The following is a 14,507-nucleotide window of genomic DNA, read 5'->3' as shown; positions in this document are numbered from 1 at the left end:
TGCAATTATTAGTTTTTGGTATCCATTTTATTATACAAATCACCTCTTTCTTTAATCATGTGTTTTTAGAAGCTTCCTAACTATTATGATGACTGTGCATTCTTCATGTGGTTCCATACATCTCTCATAGAGAAAAACAGGTAAGGACAGATTGTAAGACAGATTGGCAATTCCTTTGCCTACTATACTAAGCTCATTCTCTACAAAAATAAAGAATTGCTTAAGCAAACATTTCCTATCCCCTACCATAAGGCAATGTGTCAGTGAAGAGGCAATTACCCAGATCATAGTAATGATCAAGTTCTCTCACGAAGTGTACATCTACCCCGTTCCTAGAATATAGAAAGGTCTAGGTGGATGTCACTTTATTGGACCATGATTGGTGGGATTAGTCTAGGGAGGCTTTAGCTGGCTTTCTTGAACTACAGTATAAAATTTGGGGGCTGGGAAAGTGGCTAATGGTAGAGTGCTTGCCAAGCATGCATAAAGACCTGGGTTCGATTTCCTAATATACATACACAGAAAAATCCAGAAGTGGTGCTTGAAACAAGTGGCCTTGAAAAAGCCCCAAAACAGTGGGCAGGCCTGAGTTTAACCCCCAGGACTGGCAAAATAAAAAGAACGATTTTAACAAAGAAAAATTCAGATAAAAAAATAGAAGAGTGAATGTGATAATATTAGCAAATGTGTCATTTATATACATGTATATATAGTAATATCTTCAAAATGAGTGGAAGTTCTTCAGGGCAAAGGAAAATGCTATTAGAACAAAGATCTGGCAAAGAAGAATGTACAAAATGATTTAAATACTAAAGTCCTTTGTTATGCTCATCTCTTCTCACACATCAATATTCTCAGCAATACAGTAGTAATTACAATCTCTGAAGAGAAAATCCTTAAGGATATCAGCTGCATATAGGATGGGAGGAATCCAGAGTATTCTAAGACACCTGCATTAACTCTGAAATAGGACGACGTTATATGAAAGTGGACTTAGAACTCAGGTGTTTAAAATTCTATATACTAGGAAGGTGTATTAGGAATGAATTAGAGGCTACTCTGGGCCACTTGGCAACATTCTGTGTCCAAATAAAGCAAGGAAAACAAAAAGCTAGGCATAGGTGGGTCATATATGTAATCCTAGATCTCAAGATGTTCATATCCAAAAATCATGGTTTGAGGCCAACCTAGAAATTCCATGATACTTGCTCCAATAAGCCAATTAAAAAAATGGAACTGGAGATATGGTTCAAGTGGCAAAGCAATAGTCTTGAGCAAAAAGAGCTCAAGGACAGCACTCAGACTCTGAGTTCAAGCCTCAAGACCAGCAATAAAAATGAATGCATGAATGAATAAATAAAGAAAGCAGAATAGGTAGATGATATAGCTCAGAACTAGAAGGCATATCTAATAAGCACAAACCCTTGGCTTCAACCTCCAGTGAATACTTCCCCAAATGATAACTTTACATTCAATGTAAATAAATCCTTGTAAAATCTAGGAGAGTAAAATTAGGAGACAAATGTATTTGATATCCAAACAAATAAGATGAATATAGAGGGTGCAAAAATAAATGGAAAGGCAGAAATGGGATACATTATGCAAGTGAAAACTCTGAGTAGAAAAGTTTACCAATACTACTAAAAATCGAGTATCACTTCGACTTTGTGTAAATATGTGAAGAAGCACAGTGTACTAAAAACCAATACCAAACTGTTGTCTACAGGAAAACTCTTTTAAATTTAATACATTTTAGCATAAAAGAGATGGATTGGAAGAGTAAATACTGGCCAAAGAATTAAAATGTTCAGTGATAGCCAGGCACTCCTTCCTCACATCTGTTAATCTTTTGAATTCAGATGGCTGAAAACAGGATCAGAGTTCCAAGCCAGTTTTTGAAGAAAAGTACAAGAGATTCTTATCTCGAATTAAACACCTGAAGTAGAAAATAGAACAATGGCTGAAGCAGTACAGTGTCAGACTTATAGTGGAAAAAATTAACAAGTCAGAATCAGAGCTTAGGCCTGAGTTCAAGCTCCTGGAGCCACCCCACAAAAGAAAGGAAAGAAGGAAGAAAGGAAGGAAGGAAGGAAGGAAGGAAGGAAAGAAGGAAGGAAGGAAGGGAGGGAAGGAGGAAGGGAGGGAGGGAGGGAGGAATGAAGGAAGGAAGGAAAGAAAAGAAGGAAGGAAAGAAGGAAGGAAGGAAGCAAGGTAGCAAGCATGCTGCAATGTAAGATTCAGTGAAAAAGGAAGGATGCAATGAAAGTAATAAAATAGCATGTTCAATTCTGTGTGTGTGTGTATAGCTAGGATGACAGACTGCATCTCTGCCAAATTTAAAGATAAAAAGCCTTTTAAGCTGGGCACGGTGGCTCAATCCTGTAATCCTAGCAAGTCAGGAGATTTTAATATGAGGATCGCAGTTCCTTTATTGCCATCCTGGGCAATAAAGTCCATGAGACGCTTATCTCCAAAATTAACCACCACAAAACCAGAAGTGGTGTTGTGGTCAAGTGGTAGAACACTAGCCTTCAGCTGAAGTGCTCAGGAACAGTACCCAGGCCCAGAGTTCAAGCCCCAGGACCAAGAACCACAGCCTTTTAAACAAGCCATGTGGAATTGGCTCATGCCTGGAATCCTTGCTGAAAGGAGGCTGAGATTGGAAGATGACAGTTGCAACTCATCCTGGGAAAGTGAAGTCCTTGAGACTTGAAGTCCTTGAGCCCCTGGTGCTCACACACACATGGATGCCTGGGGAAAAAATCTGATGTATCCCTAAGCTGAGTTCGAACGCCCCAAGAGCTAAAGCTTGAACTGATAGAGGTGTTTTACTAGATTCTTTCCCTGGAAGTCAACTCAGTCAGGGCAACACATCTGGTGACTCAGGCCTCCAGGAAGGAAAGGGGGTGGGGCTATGCTAGGTGGAGACAGTCGCACAGATTGTTTATGATTGGCTGAGGGGAAGAGCGGCTTCAGGAGCTGACCAATGAGAAGCATCCTTGGTAGGAGGCCTCTGGAGTCTCCCAAAGGCGCCAGTTTTATTCCCTCTCTGCTGCCCGGTGGCCCAGGAGGTCACAGCCTCAGCTCTGCGGTCCGGAAGCTGAGCTGCGGTCCTGAGCGAGGCCTCTCAGGCTCTTCCCTGGACGCCAGCGCCCTCCACCCCGGGCCTCGGCCCCGCTGCTGACATTTCTCCGGGTTAGACTCCCACAGACGTCACGGCCCGGGCTGGTTTCAGAGCCGCCCGCGGGGGTGTGGGGTGCAGTGCCTGTGGATCTCCGCGAGGACAGCGGGGTGCGCGGGGAGCAGAAGTGGTGAGTGCGGACGCCGGTCCGCGGTCAGGATCCGGAAGGCAGGGCCTCAGCTGGGTCTGGTAGGCCCTAGGGGCCTGGGTAGTGAAGAGCTCCTCCAGGTAGGGAAGGGCTCCTCAGCCCTCCAAGGCCTGCGAGAAGGGCTGGGGCGGGGCAGGGCTGGCAGCGGGCACCTGAGTCCTAGGAGTCCTGCCACCCGGTCCTGGCCATCCTGTCTGCTCCAGAGGAGGTGAAGTCACCACAGGCTGGGGCTTTTCCATCCTGAAAAAGACTCCTGGTGTAATGGTGGAGAGAATTGATGATTCATTTGTGACGTCTGAATTTCCACCTGTCTCCCACATTGCCACCCTCCTTGGAAAGGGGGATCCATACGCACCCACGTGGTGGCGGTGGATGTTGGGGAGATCTGTTGTCCTCTCTGACCTGTACGGATTTCAGACTTGGTTTATGATATTGGTTGTGTGTGTGTGTGCTCACACGCGCAGGTGTGGGCGCTAAATTCGGGGCCTGACTACTGCCCCTGAGCTTTTTCACTCAGGCTGGTGCTCTACCACTTGTGCCACAGCTGCCCTTCCTGCTTTCTGGTGGATAATTGTAGATAAGAGTCTCACTGATGTTCCTGCCTAATCTAGCTTTGAACCAGAAACTACACATGTCATCCTCCGGGGTAGCTAGCATTGCAGGCTGCCTGTGTCCCTGGCAACAAGCTAGATGTTGACTTTTGATTATCAGGGATTTTTTTATTGTGATTAATAAGGGTTACATTATATTCACCAGATAAAAGGTGCATAACTTCACAAACATTGATACTCTTTCTCATGACAAGGTCCCCATTTATCATCCAACTTCCCCCCCATCTTGATTTCCCCTCTTCCCTATCCAATTTCAAATAACCAATTAAGCACATATAAAATTATCAGATAACAAGGTGAAATATTGTAATAATATGAGATAACCAAGGGATGGCAAAAGAGATGAGTTCCTGGTGCAGGTCTGCCAGGTCCAAGCCCCTAGCCCTGCCTCTAGGAATTCATTCAGACCTCTCCCTGAGGGTGGGTGGGGCCTCACCTCTTAAGAGTTTTCAGGAATTTCCTATCCTTCACCACAATTCTAAGGTGCTAACTTTGGACAAAGTTTTACAGCTTACTGGTCATAAGCTACATCTATGTCATACTTATAGTTCTCATCCATGACTCTTTTGGAACCCACCAAACTTCAGTGGACTGACTGTTTTTATTCACCTCAAATATCTTTCCTTTTAGATAGAAAAAAGTCAAACTTTAATTTTCACCAGGTGTGTGAGGATGTTTGTGGGTGTTGAATGAACCTAGAATTGTAACATATACAGAAACATGTTTCCAGAATGAAGGGTTAGCAAGCAGGAACCAATAATCAGCCCAAGTCAGAACACTGAACCACTTTGTCTCTTGATGCCAACTTTGAAGGAGAAATGGGAGAAAGAAAGACAAAATTGTAAGGATAAACAGATTCTTTTTCTCAATAATTTACTTATATAGATTATTAGTCCTGTTTCTATATACATAACATGTCAAACTCAACTACCATGAAATTTCTAAAATGGACTCACATTTTTGGTTGTTTTTTTTTTTGCCAGTTGGGACTTGGACTCAGGGCCTGAGCACTGTCCTTGGACTTTCTCAAGGCTAGAGCTCTACCACTTGAGCCTCAGTACCACTTCTGGCTTTTTTTCTATGTATATGGTACCGAGGAATTGAACCTGGGTCTTCGTGCTAGGCAAGCACTCTACCACTAGGCAAAACTCCCCGCCCTGGACTCACATTTTTGTTTTGTTTTGTTTTCCTTTTTAGAAAAAAAGAAGGTACAGATCACATGCTTTTCTTCCACTTTCTTCATTTCAATTTTTTTTTTTTTGCCAGTCCTGGCCTTAAGCTTAGGCCTGAGCACTGTCCTTGGATTTTTCTCAAGGCTAGAGCTCTACCACTTGAGCCTCAGCACCACTTCCGGCTTTTTCTGAGTATGTGGTACCAAGGAATTGAACCCGGGTCTTCGTGCATGCTAGGCAAGCACTCTACCACTAGGCCAAACTCCCGGCCCATTTCAAATTCTTAACTGAAACATTACATGTAACAATAGCTGGTCCTAACTTCTATAAAAGGCTATACCAGTGGCAGGGAATTTGGCCTAGTGGTAGAGTGCTTGCCTAGCATGCAGGAAGACCCAGGCTGGATTCCACAGTACTACATTCACAGAAAAAAGCCGGAGGTGGTGATGAAGCTCAAGTGACAGAACTATAGCCTTGAGAAAGTCCAAGGACAGTGCTCAGTCACTGAGCTCAAGCTCAGAACTGGCAAAAAAAAAAAGACTAAATCACATTAAGTTTCTTTCCAACATGGACAGTTACAACAATTCTTGTATAGTTGCCTTAAACATAGCCATGAGAAAAACTTACTGAAGGAATTGAAAAGGAAAAGGAAAACCATAGAGAAAAGAAATGGATGATAAATGTAACAAATAATTTTGAAACACTCAGATCTGAGAGTCAACTATTTAAAAAGCCCCAAAGGACAGAGTGAACACAATCTATTGTTCTAGTCAGCAAAATAAGACAGAAATCTCACACGTAAGAAATACTGTTTTGCATATGCATTTCAGAAGTTTCTGTTAGAAAGTGAGTGGAAGATAGAGATTTTCTTATTCAGGACTTGAGAACATAGAATAAAGAAACAGATTTCTTATAATTGATTACTTCAAGCTGAATGTGCATGAGATTATTAACATGTGCAGTATCACTGTCGGTGAATGTAAGACCATGCTCACTCTGGTCTCTCTTTCTAATGTAATCTTTCTCTCTATCCACATTGGCCAAAAGATGAATTACGTAGACATTCTTTATACTTTGTAAACACATCTTGTCTAGCCAGCACTCTAGTGGTAGAGTGCTTGCCTACCATGCATGAAGCTCTGGGTTCAATTCCTCAGTGCAACATACATAGAAAAAGTCAGAAGTGGTACTGTGGCTTAAGTGGCAGATTCCTAGCCCTGACCAAAAACTGTCCAAAGACAGTGCCCAGGTCCTGAGTTCAAGCCCTAGGAATGGCAGACAAAAGAAAAAGGGAAAAAAAGAAAAGTAACTTGTCTATGTTGTTTCCTTGTTAGAGTAACAGTGACTTCATAGAATGAATGACAGAGTTCCTTTCTTTCCATGTAGTGGGACATTATTGATACTTCTTTTAGTCTGGAAGAATTCTAGAGTGAATCTCTTCATTCCAGGGCTTTTCATTACCTTGGCACTGTTACTTCTGGCAGGGAGGGGTTCAGGTGGTCTCCCTGCAGTTTCAGTTCTCTCAGATCTCACCCATGTAGGGGGAGGGGGCCACCTGCTGCCATATGTGTTGCTGATTGCTTTCAGTCCCATCTAGCAGCCAGCACCCAGGAGCAGCAGATAGATCCTGAGTGCTGACTCTCTTCCTTCCAAAGGCTTGGATGATTCTCCTCCAGGGATCCCAGTCCACTGATCAGAAGGCACACCACTGTCCAGCATCTTGGAGCTGCTTTCATTTATCAGCTTTCAGAGTTCCTAGAACCTGGCCCCTGTTTCACTATGGAAACACTTTTCTTTGTTGCCTAGGAAACACTTAGCTTTAATTGTTTAATCTAGAAGTATACATAGATATGTATATATATATGTATATATATATATTTTTTTCAGAGCTGAGGACCAAACTTAAGGCCTTATACTTGCTAGGAAAGTGCTCTTCCACAGAGTCAAACTGCCAACTCCTTAAGAGGCTCTTAAGCAGGGGCTTCCAAGCTATTCCCATTGGATCTTTCAGCTCACCCAAGTCAAAACTTGTTCGTGTTTACTACTGGTTCTGGAAGCCATTTCCCCATTGGACAGTACATGTACACTGTGACAGAGTGTGCCAGACTCAGAGCTTCAGAATCGAACCTGGGCCTTGTTGGATGCTAGACAAGCACTCAACAACTGGGCAAAATTCCCAGCTGTAATATTTATTTGCTGTTTTTTCTTCCCAGTCCTGGTGCTTGAACTCAGGGCCTGGCACTGTCCTTGGGCTTTTTCAAGGCCAACACTCTACCACTTGAACCACAGCACCACTTCTGGCTTTTTCTGTTTATGTGGTAATGAGAAATCAAACCCAGGGCTTCGTGCATGCTAGGCAAGTACTCTGCCACTAGGCCATGCTCCCTTTCTTTCTTCCTTTCTTCAATGCGAATCCGGGGTCTTAGATGCAGGGCAATGTTCCTTGTTTTTTTTTTTCACTCAAAGCTGATTCTCTACCACTTATTCCCCCCACTTCCAGATTTTTGCTGGTCAATTGAAAATCAGAGTCTCACGGACTGGCCTGTTTATCCTGGACTTGTGACATAGTCCTCACATGTCAGTCTCCTGAGTAACTAGGATGTTAGGCATGATCTACTAACCCTAGCCCCATGAAACCTTTTAGCCATGTCTTCTTCAGACACTGTGCTGAGGTCTCTTAAGACTCCTGGAACTGAGATTGCTCCTGTTTTCAATAGCTTCAAGTACTTAAGTCTTGGACAGAAGGCCCTCTTCCAAGATAATGCTTTCTTCAGCTTTCTGCAATATGAGAAGATAGATTGTCTTATCCTTACCAATGTGTCATGTGTCCCATGCTGGGAGAGTCACTACCCTGCCAGATCCAAACACTGTAATTAGGCTCCGAATAGAAGTCACTTCATTAACTAGGTCTGTCACCATATTACCTTGTGATGAGGATGGGGCCTCTAGACTCACTTCCTGTGCAGCCAGGGCTAGAGCTGCAGTCTCTTAGTTTCTACTGTCACATTCCTGTGTACATGCTCTCCCTTGTCCTGTCTGCTTTTCTTTTTCTTTTTTTTTTGCCAGTCCTGGGCTTGAGCTCAGGGCCTGAGCACTGTCTTTGGACTTTCTCAAGGCTAGAGCTCTACCACTTGAGCCTCAGCACCACTTCTGGCTTTTTTCTATGTATGTGGTACCGAGGAATCGAACCCGGGTCTTCATTCATGCTAGGCAAGCACTTTAACCAGTAGGGCAAACTCCCGGCCCTCCTGTCTGCTTTTCATAGGTCTTGGAGCCCTGGCTTTCCACTTAGAACTTTTTTTTTTATTTTGTCAGTAGTGAAGCTTAACCTCAGCTTTTCCACTCAAGGATATTCTTTAAGTCATAGCTTCCCTTCAGGCATTTTTGGTGATTAATTGGAGATAGAGTCTTACAGAGTTTCTTTCCCTGCCTGACTTTGAACTGTGATCCTCAGATCTCAGCCTCCTGGTAGCTTGGTTATAGCTATGAGGTGGTAGCATCTGGCCTTCTATTTTTAATTGTATCTCTCTATGATTACACACTGAACACTATTCTTTTACTTTTGACCCTTGAAAGTTCCAAAAGCAAATGCTGAAGTTGTTCCAGATGAAATCCTAGGATCTTTTTTTGCCTTTGTAGGTTTCACACATGTATGAGGTTAGAGACAGCCTGCTTCCTAATTTATTAAGGTGGTCCTGATGTGGGGGCCATTTAAGATGACTTTTCAAAACACATATATATGCGAGAGAAACAAATCCACATTACATTTTCTGGATATTAAAAAGATGGCACATGTTTCACAGGACTACAGTCATTTACCACAGTGAGACCAAAGGAGGACATTTTTAGGAGAGGAACATGAAGGGGCAATGCCTCTGTGCATCAGATCATATAAAATAATGCTTATCTAAATGAACTCCAGCATGTGGAAATGGGGATTCTTTTTCTTTCTTGTTGCTTTCTTTTCTTTTCATCTTCTTTCTTTGTGTATATATGTCTTTAACAGGTTAAGGAGAAACAGAAGTGACCAGGCAAACAGTGAATAAATGCAACAGTGGTATGTTTAACTATATTGAAAATGAACTAAAACTTGTGGATTGGGATGAAAAGGCAAGGGATAACATTGTCCAAAAAGAAATGTATTTAGTCCTTGACTGATATAACCATGGTCTCCTGTACATCACCTTTACAATAATAACATTTTTAAAAGATGGCATATAGAGCCTGGACTTTAGCTTAGTGGTAGAATGCTTGTCTAGCATGCACAAAGTCTGGGGTTCAATTCCTTGGTATCACTAAATAGAAAAAAACTTGAAGTGGTGCTAGGCTGAAGTGGTACAGCTGTAGCCTTGAAAAAGTCCAAGGACAGTACTCAAGCACTGAGTTCAATCCCCAGGACTGGCCAAATAAAAAAATGTGGCATATGTCCCGATGCCAATGGCTCAGATCTTTAATTTTAGCCAATCAAGTTAGTAAAGTGTGCATCATTTTCAATTTTATTTATGCATAACGTTTTACTTTGTGATTGTGAGTCAGTCCCAGGAAAATTTGTTTATATGTACAAAATTATCTTGACTAGCAAGTCATTCCTGTGTATTTGTTTTTTTTTCTTTTATTTATTTATTTTGCCAATCCTCGGCTTGAGCTCAGAGCCTGAGCACTGTCCTTGGCTATAGCTTTTCTACCACTTGAGCCTCACCACCATTTCTGGCTTTTTTCTATGTACGTGGTAGTGAGGAATTGAACCCGGGTCTTTGTGCATACTAGGCAAGCACTCTACCACTAGGCCAAACTCCTGGCCCCCTCCTTGTGTATTTTTATATAGTTTCATTCATTAGTGTGCTGAACATATTAATCCTTTGTTTTGAAGGATTAATATGTTCAGCACCTAATTTTCTTTTGTCTCCCTTAGTTTACACATATTAAACTACTCCATGTGTTGGGTAATATTATTACAGACAAGGTTTTATTGGCTACAATACTTTGCAACAAAAGTGTTAGGACATAAGTCTGGAGCTAGGCCAGATGTCCATTAGCTCATTCCTGCAATCTCATCTACTCAAAAGGCAGAAATCTAAGGTGTAGAGTTCAAAGCTAGCCTAAGTAGGGAAGTTTATGGGTCTCCTTTCACCACTTAACCAAAACATGACTAGAGGCTGTGCTGTAGTTCATGAGGTAGAGCACTCACCTTGAGGAAAAAAGCTACATGACAGTGTTCAGGCTGTGAGTTGAAGCCCTGACAAAAATACATGAGTCTGAAACAAATTATTTAGCTCTTGCTGACCTTGAACTTCAGATTGTGCTACATCATCCTCTCCATGCTTTAAATTTTAGGCCTTTGCCATTATGTAGGGGAAAGTGTTCTACTTTTAGCTTTCCTGTTTCAAGACAATTTAATTATTGTCTCTCATACAAAGAAATGCAGTACATGTTTCCGATAGATACCAGATTGCCAAAAATGTCAGATTGTAGACTTGCTCTTACTGTGTGCTATTAACTGTGTCCTGAATGAATTTATGTTTTATCCTAGTAAGGATTCATGTCCCCTCCTTTGATCTATTTTGCCAGTCACTTTGTAGAATATCATCTAAACAAATTCAAAGTTCTTTTGTTCTTCCTCTGTTACATCATATTTTTCCCGTTTAGCTCTTTCTTCCTTTCTCAGATTTAAGGAGTAATAGAATTGTGGGTTTGTGGGGAGGAAAAAGTAACAAAGTATTATGTGAGAAGTACCATGTAGAAAAGATGTCTGGTGAGTATTTAATAATTGACTATATAGACAACATTAGGTATCTTTTTGAAAAAAAAATAAGATGAGACTCATCTCATTTCTGTGACTTTAACTCCTGCTTTGGAATTCTTTGTGGAATATTTTAGGAGACTATGAACGTTGAGGATGTGGCCATCAATTTTACCCTGGAAGAATGGGCTTTACTAAGTCTTTCTCAAAGGAAGCTCTACCGAGATGTGATGGGGGAAATCATTAGAAATCTGGCCTCTATAGGTAAATATTGCCTTACTTAACCTGTGAGCTGTTCCTGCCCTGAGTGATGCTGCATGATTTGGAATGAAAAATTGAACATGTGGGTGAATATATGATTATAAATATACTGTGATCACATTATTCATGATGGTAGTTGCATTCTTAATATTTTTTATATTGTTGAAAAATCATTGATTTCTATGTTTGCATTTTAGAAAAGAAGAAAGAAAAAGAAAAGACTGAAGTTAACTGCAAAAATCCCAGGGAGGAAGTAAGGTAATTGCAGTAACCAGAGATAATACTATGCAGAGTGGCAGGAAATTTTTAAACCAAGCTGCTATACAAATGCACACAGATAGAAATTGATTTTATCCTAGAAAACATTCCTTTTAAACTGTATACAAATGGAGCTCCAAAACTAGAAAATTCAGGAATCTAAAAAAATATGCCAATATTGGGAGCATTTAGAGGACATCATGAAAGCTCAGGAGACACTTTCTAATGTTTTCCTAGTTTGCAAGCAGTTCTCAGTTTCTGTGTGTGTGTGTGTGTTTGTTTTTCACAGAACTCAATTTGTAGAGAGAGTGTATGAACATGAACAGGGCAGTCAGTGTGAAGAAGCCTTCCAACAGGATGCAGAAAGCATTTTGAATAAGAAGACTCTACCTGGAGAAGCACCCTTTAATACCCATGTGTTTGGAGAAACCATCCTTACTCCTTCCCCCATGGGTATGCCTTTCAGAGCTCACCCAGGACAGACAGCCTTTGTGAATCAGGAATGGGAGAAAATCCCCACCACTCATAAAGAATGTGGGAGAGCCTGCAGGAAATCCCATCAGGATCAAACTGGCCATAGAATGCACCATGAGGAAAATCCATTTGCAGCTATGCAATGTGAAAACTCCTGTAGCCATTCTTGTGTTTTTCACAGACATGAAGAAATCGACACTGAAGTTGAACCCTGCTGTGAATGTCTGCATTGTAGAAGACCCTTCCCTAACTCCACTACCCTTCAGGAGCACAAAAGAACTCTTCCCATGGAGAAACCCTATAAATGTGAGCAATGTGGGAAAACCTTTCCTTTTTCTAGTTGTCTTAAAGCACATGAAAGAACTCACACTGGAGAGAAACCCTATGAATGTAGGCAATGTGGGAAAGCATTTGTTTCTAGCAGCACCCTCGGAAGACATGAAAGAGGTCATACTGGAAAGAAACCCTATGGATGCAAGCAATGTGGGAAAACCTTCCCTTCCTCTCATTACCTTAAAGCACATGAAAGAATTCACACTGGAGAGAAACCCTATGAGTGTAAGCAATGTGGAAAAACATTTGCATTTTCCTGTTCCCTTCGAAGACATGAAAGACTTCACACTGAAGAGAAGCCCTATAGATGTCTGTAGTGCGGGAAAACATTCATTCTTCCTCGCTACCTTGAAAGACATGAAAGAATTCACACTAGAGAGAAACCCCATGGTTGCAAGCAGTGTGGAAAAACATTTGTTTTTTATAGTGACCTTCGAAAACATGAAAAGTCTCATGCTAGAGGGAAACCCAAACCCCATGGATGTAAGCAATGTGGGAAAACATGCTCTTCCTCTAGATCCCTTAAAGAACATGAAAGAATTCACACTGCAGAGAAATGCTGCACATGTGTGCAGTGTGGGAAAACTTTTGCTTTCTCCTCTCGCCTTCGAAAACACGAGCAAATTCATACTGGAAAGAAACCCTATGAATGCAAACAGTGTGAGAAAGCATTTGCTCTTCCCTATCATCTTCAAAGACACGAAAGTATACACTCCAGAGAAACCGTATGAATGTAAGCAGTGTGGAAAAACATTTGTTCTTATTATCTGAGTATGAAAAGTTCCAGAGGTCTAGGCATGAACCTCTGGTTTCTGGCTTGTTTTGCTCTTTTGAGACAGCCTCTCACTGTTAGTGTAGTCCTGGGTAGCTTAGAGCTAGTGATTTTTCTTTAAGAGGAGAAGCTGTTTCCTGTGTATCCTTACAGTTGCTATTGCTATTTCAGATCCTGAGATGTGGAGAGCTCTAGGCATAGATTGCTCTTTTTCGACAATGATAAACCAACCCAGGAATAGTGCCCAGTGAACCTCTGTATCCTGAGATTTGGGAGAGTAGCTGGCTGGCTGTTGAAGTACAGGCATGTGCCAAGTCTCCAGCTAGGGTCTAGGGGCATCCTCACTGAAGACTGAGCATTGATGGTTTAGCTAGATCCTGCCAACCACTGGATGTCATCCCTGAGAGAGGAGACATGATGAGCTGCTTCCTGTAAATTACCCACAGGGGCAGCACTAGTCCTCTAGATCACATGTGTGTGTGTTTGGGCTTGATCTCAGGGTTAGAGCTCCATCCTTGAGCTTGTTTGGCCCAAAGCTACACCTATCACTTGAGCTATGTACTACTATCAGCATTTTCTGAAAATAAGAGTCTCATGGCCTCTCCTGGCTGTCTGAACCATAGCCCTCAGATCTCAGCCTCTTGAGTAACTATGATTGCAAGACATGAGGGGCCAGTGAGTGCACTTTTTCAAGGTCTGGTGTATGTGTGTGTGATCCTGAAAGTTCTTCATCACTGATGACCATTATGTGGGTGGTGGTGACTTAGGCCCTCTTTTGCACTACATTCCCACAGGACCCTGTGAACACCTCTGCTGTAACATTTAATGCCCACATGCCTGGTTTCTCCTCCAGTGAGTGCCTCAGGGACCACAACAGAAGCATTGTATCCAAAGCATCTAGAAAGGGGTCATATTTTGTGAGTGAATTCAACTCAGGTATTAAATAAGTAAATAAAATTCATAAGGATTTGATTGATAGCATAATACTCTTCAATGCACTTCCATGAAACTGGAACCTAGTAAAATGAGGGGAGATACATAGGGTTGAGGGAGATGAGGAAGAAGGAGACAATTATCAAGGTGCAGTGTACTCATTAACTCATTGGCTGATTTAAAACCTCTTTGTACAACTAATTAGAAATAATCACAGAAAACATAATAATCATCACATCGGCTCCTCTCATTCTCCTGAGGTGGAAAGGTAATCAGATGCTTGGCCTCTCAGTTGACAAAGGGGCATGACAGTTCCTTGTTGCCTGCTCCCTGACCTTCCCTGCACGCTGTCTTCTCACTTTGTCCCTCACCTGGTTCGTAGTCCTCTTACCCTGGCTCAGCCTTTCTCCATGCTATGTTTCCGCATCCCTGTTATATTAGTTATCCAACTTTGCCATTAAACACTACCACAGAGATCCTAAACACAGGCATTTATTTCCTCACACTTGTAGCTTCTGTGTAGAAAGCTAGGTTGGGAGGATTGTAGTTCTGGATCATCATAGGCAAAAAAGTTCATGTTAAACCATGTTAGCAGAAAACCTGGGCATGGTGGCACCTTCCTAT

At 41.9% G+C, this 14,507-nt stretch overlaps 2 protein-coding genes, 1 long non-coding RNA gene and 1 pseudogene across 4 annotated transcripts in view; all 4 read left to right on the top strand.

Annotated features, from left to right (window-relative positions):
- Window positions 1–3,315, top strand: part of LOC150062676 (phosphatidylinositol 3,4,5-trisphosphate 3-phosphatase TPTE2-like) — a 49,375-nt gene extending 46,060 nt beyond the window's left edge. The window contains exons 18-19 of the mRNA XM_090332535.1: window positions 70–140; window positions 3,132–3,315. Coding sequence (XP_090188661.1) covers window positions 70–140; window positions 3,132–3,315 — 255 coding nt within the window. The remainder of the gene's footprint in view (window positions 1–69; window positions 141–3,131) is intronic.
- The window catches only part of LOC150062673 (uncharacterized), a 77,326-nt gene that overhangs the window by 47,823 nt on the left and 14,996 nt on the right, over window positions 1–14,507 (top strand). The gene's annotated exons all lie outside the window — the stretch shown is intronic.
- LOC150062674 (zinc finger protein 763-like) lies at window positions 10,981–14,455 on the top strand. 2 transcript variants are annotated; one of them, XM_090332460.1, is made up of 4 exons: window positions 10,981–11,116; window positions 11,311–11,371; window positions 12,027–12,151; window positions 13,745–14,455. In XM_090332460.1, coding segments are annotated over exons 1-4 (309 nt in total). In that variant the 5' UTR covers window positions 10,981–10,995; the 3' UTR covers window positions 13,747–14,455. The 2 variants fall into 2 exon arrangements, with proteins under 2 accessions (XP_090188586.1, XP_090188585.1); XM_090332459.1 differs by having other exon boundaries at window positions 11,661–12,151.
- LOC150062675 (uncharacterized) lies at window positions 12,160–12,931 on the top strand (annotated as a pseudogene).

Source organism: Megascapheus bottae, chromosome 5 (genome assembly GCF_031878675.1).
Source record: "Megascapheus bottae isolate mThoBot1 chromosome 5, mThoBot2.hap1, whole genome shotgun sequence".
Lineage (NCBI taxonomy): Eukaryota > Metazoa > Chordata > Mammalia > Rodentia > Geomyidae > Megascapheus > Megascapheus bottae.
Note: the sequence above shows the minus strand (reverse complement) of the source record. Positions and strands in the feature narration are given on the sequence as shown.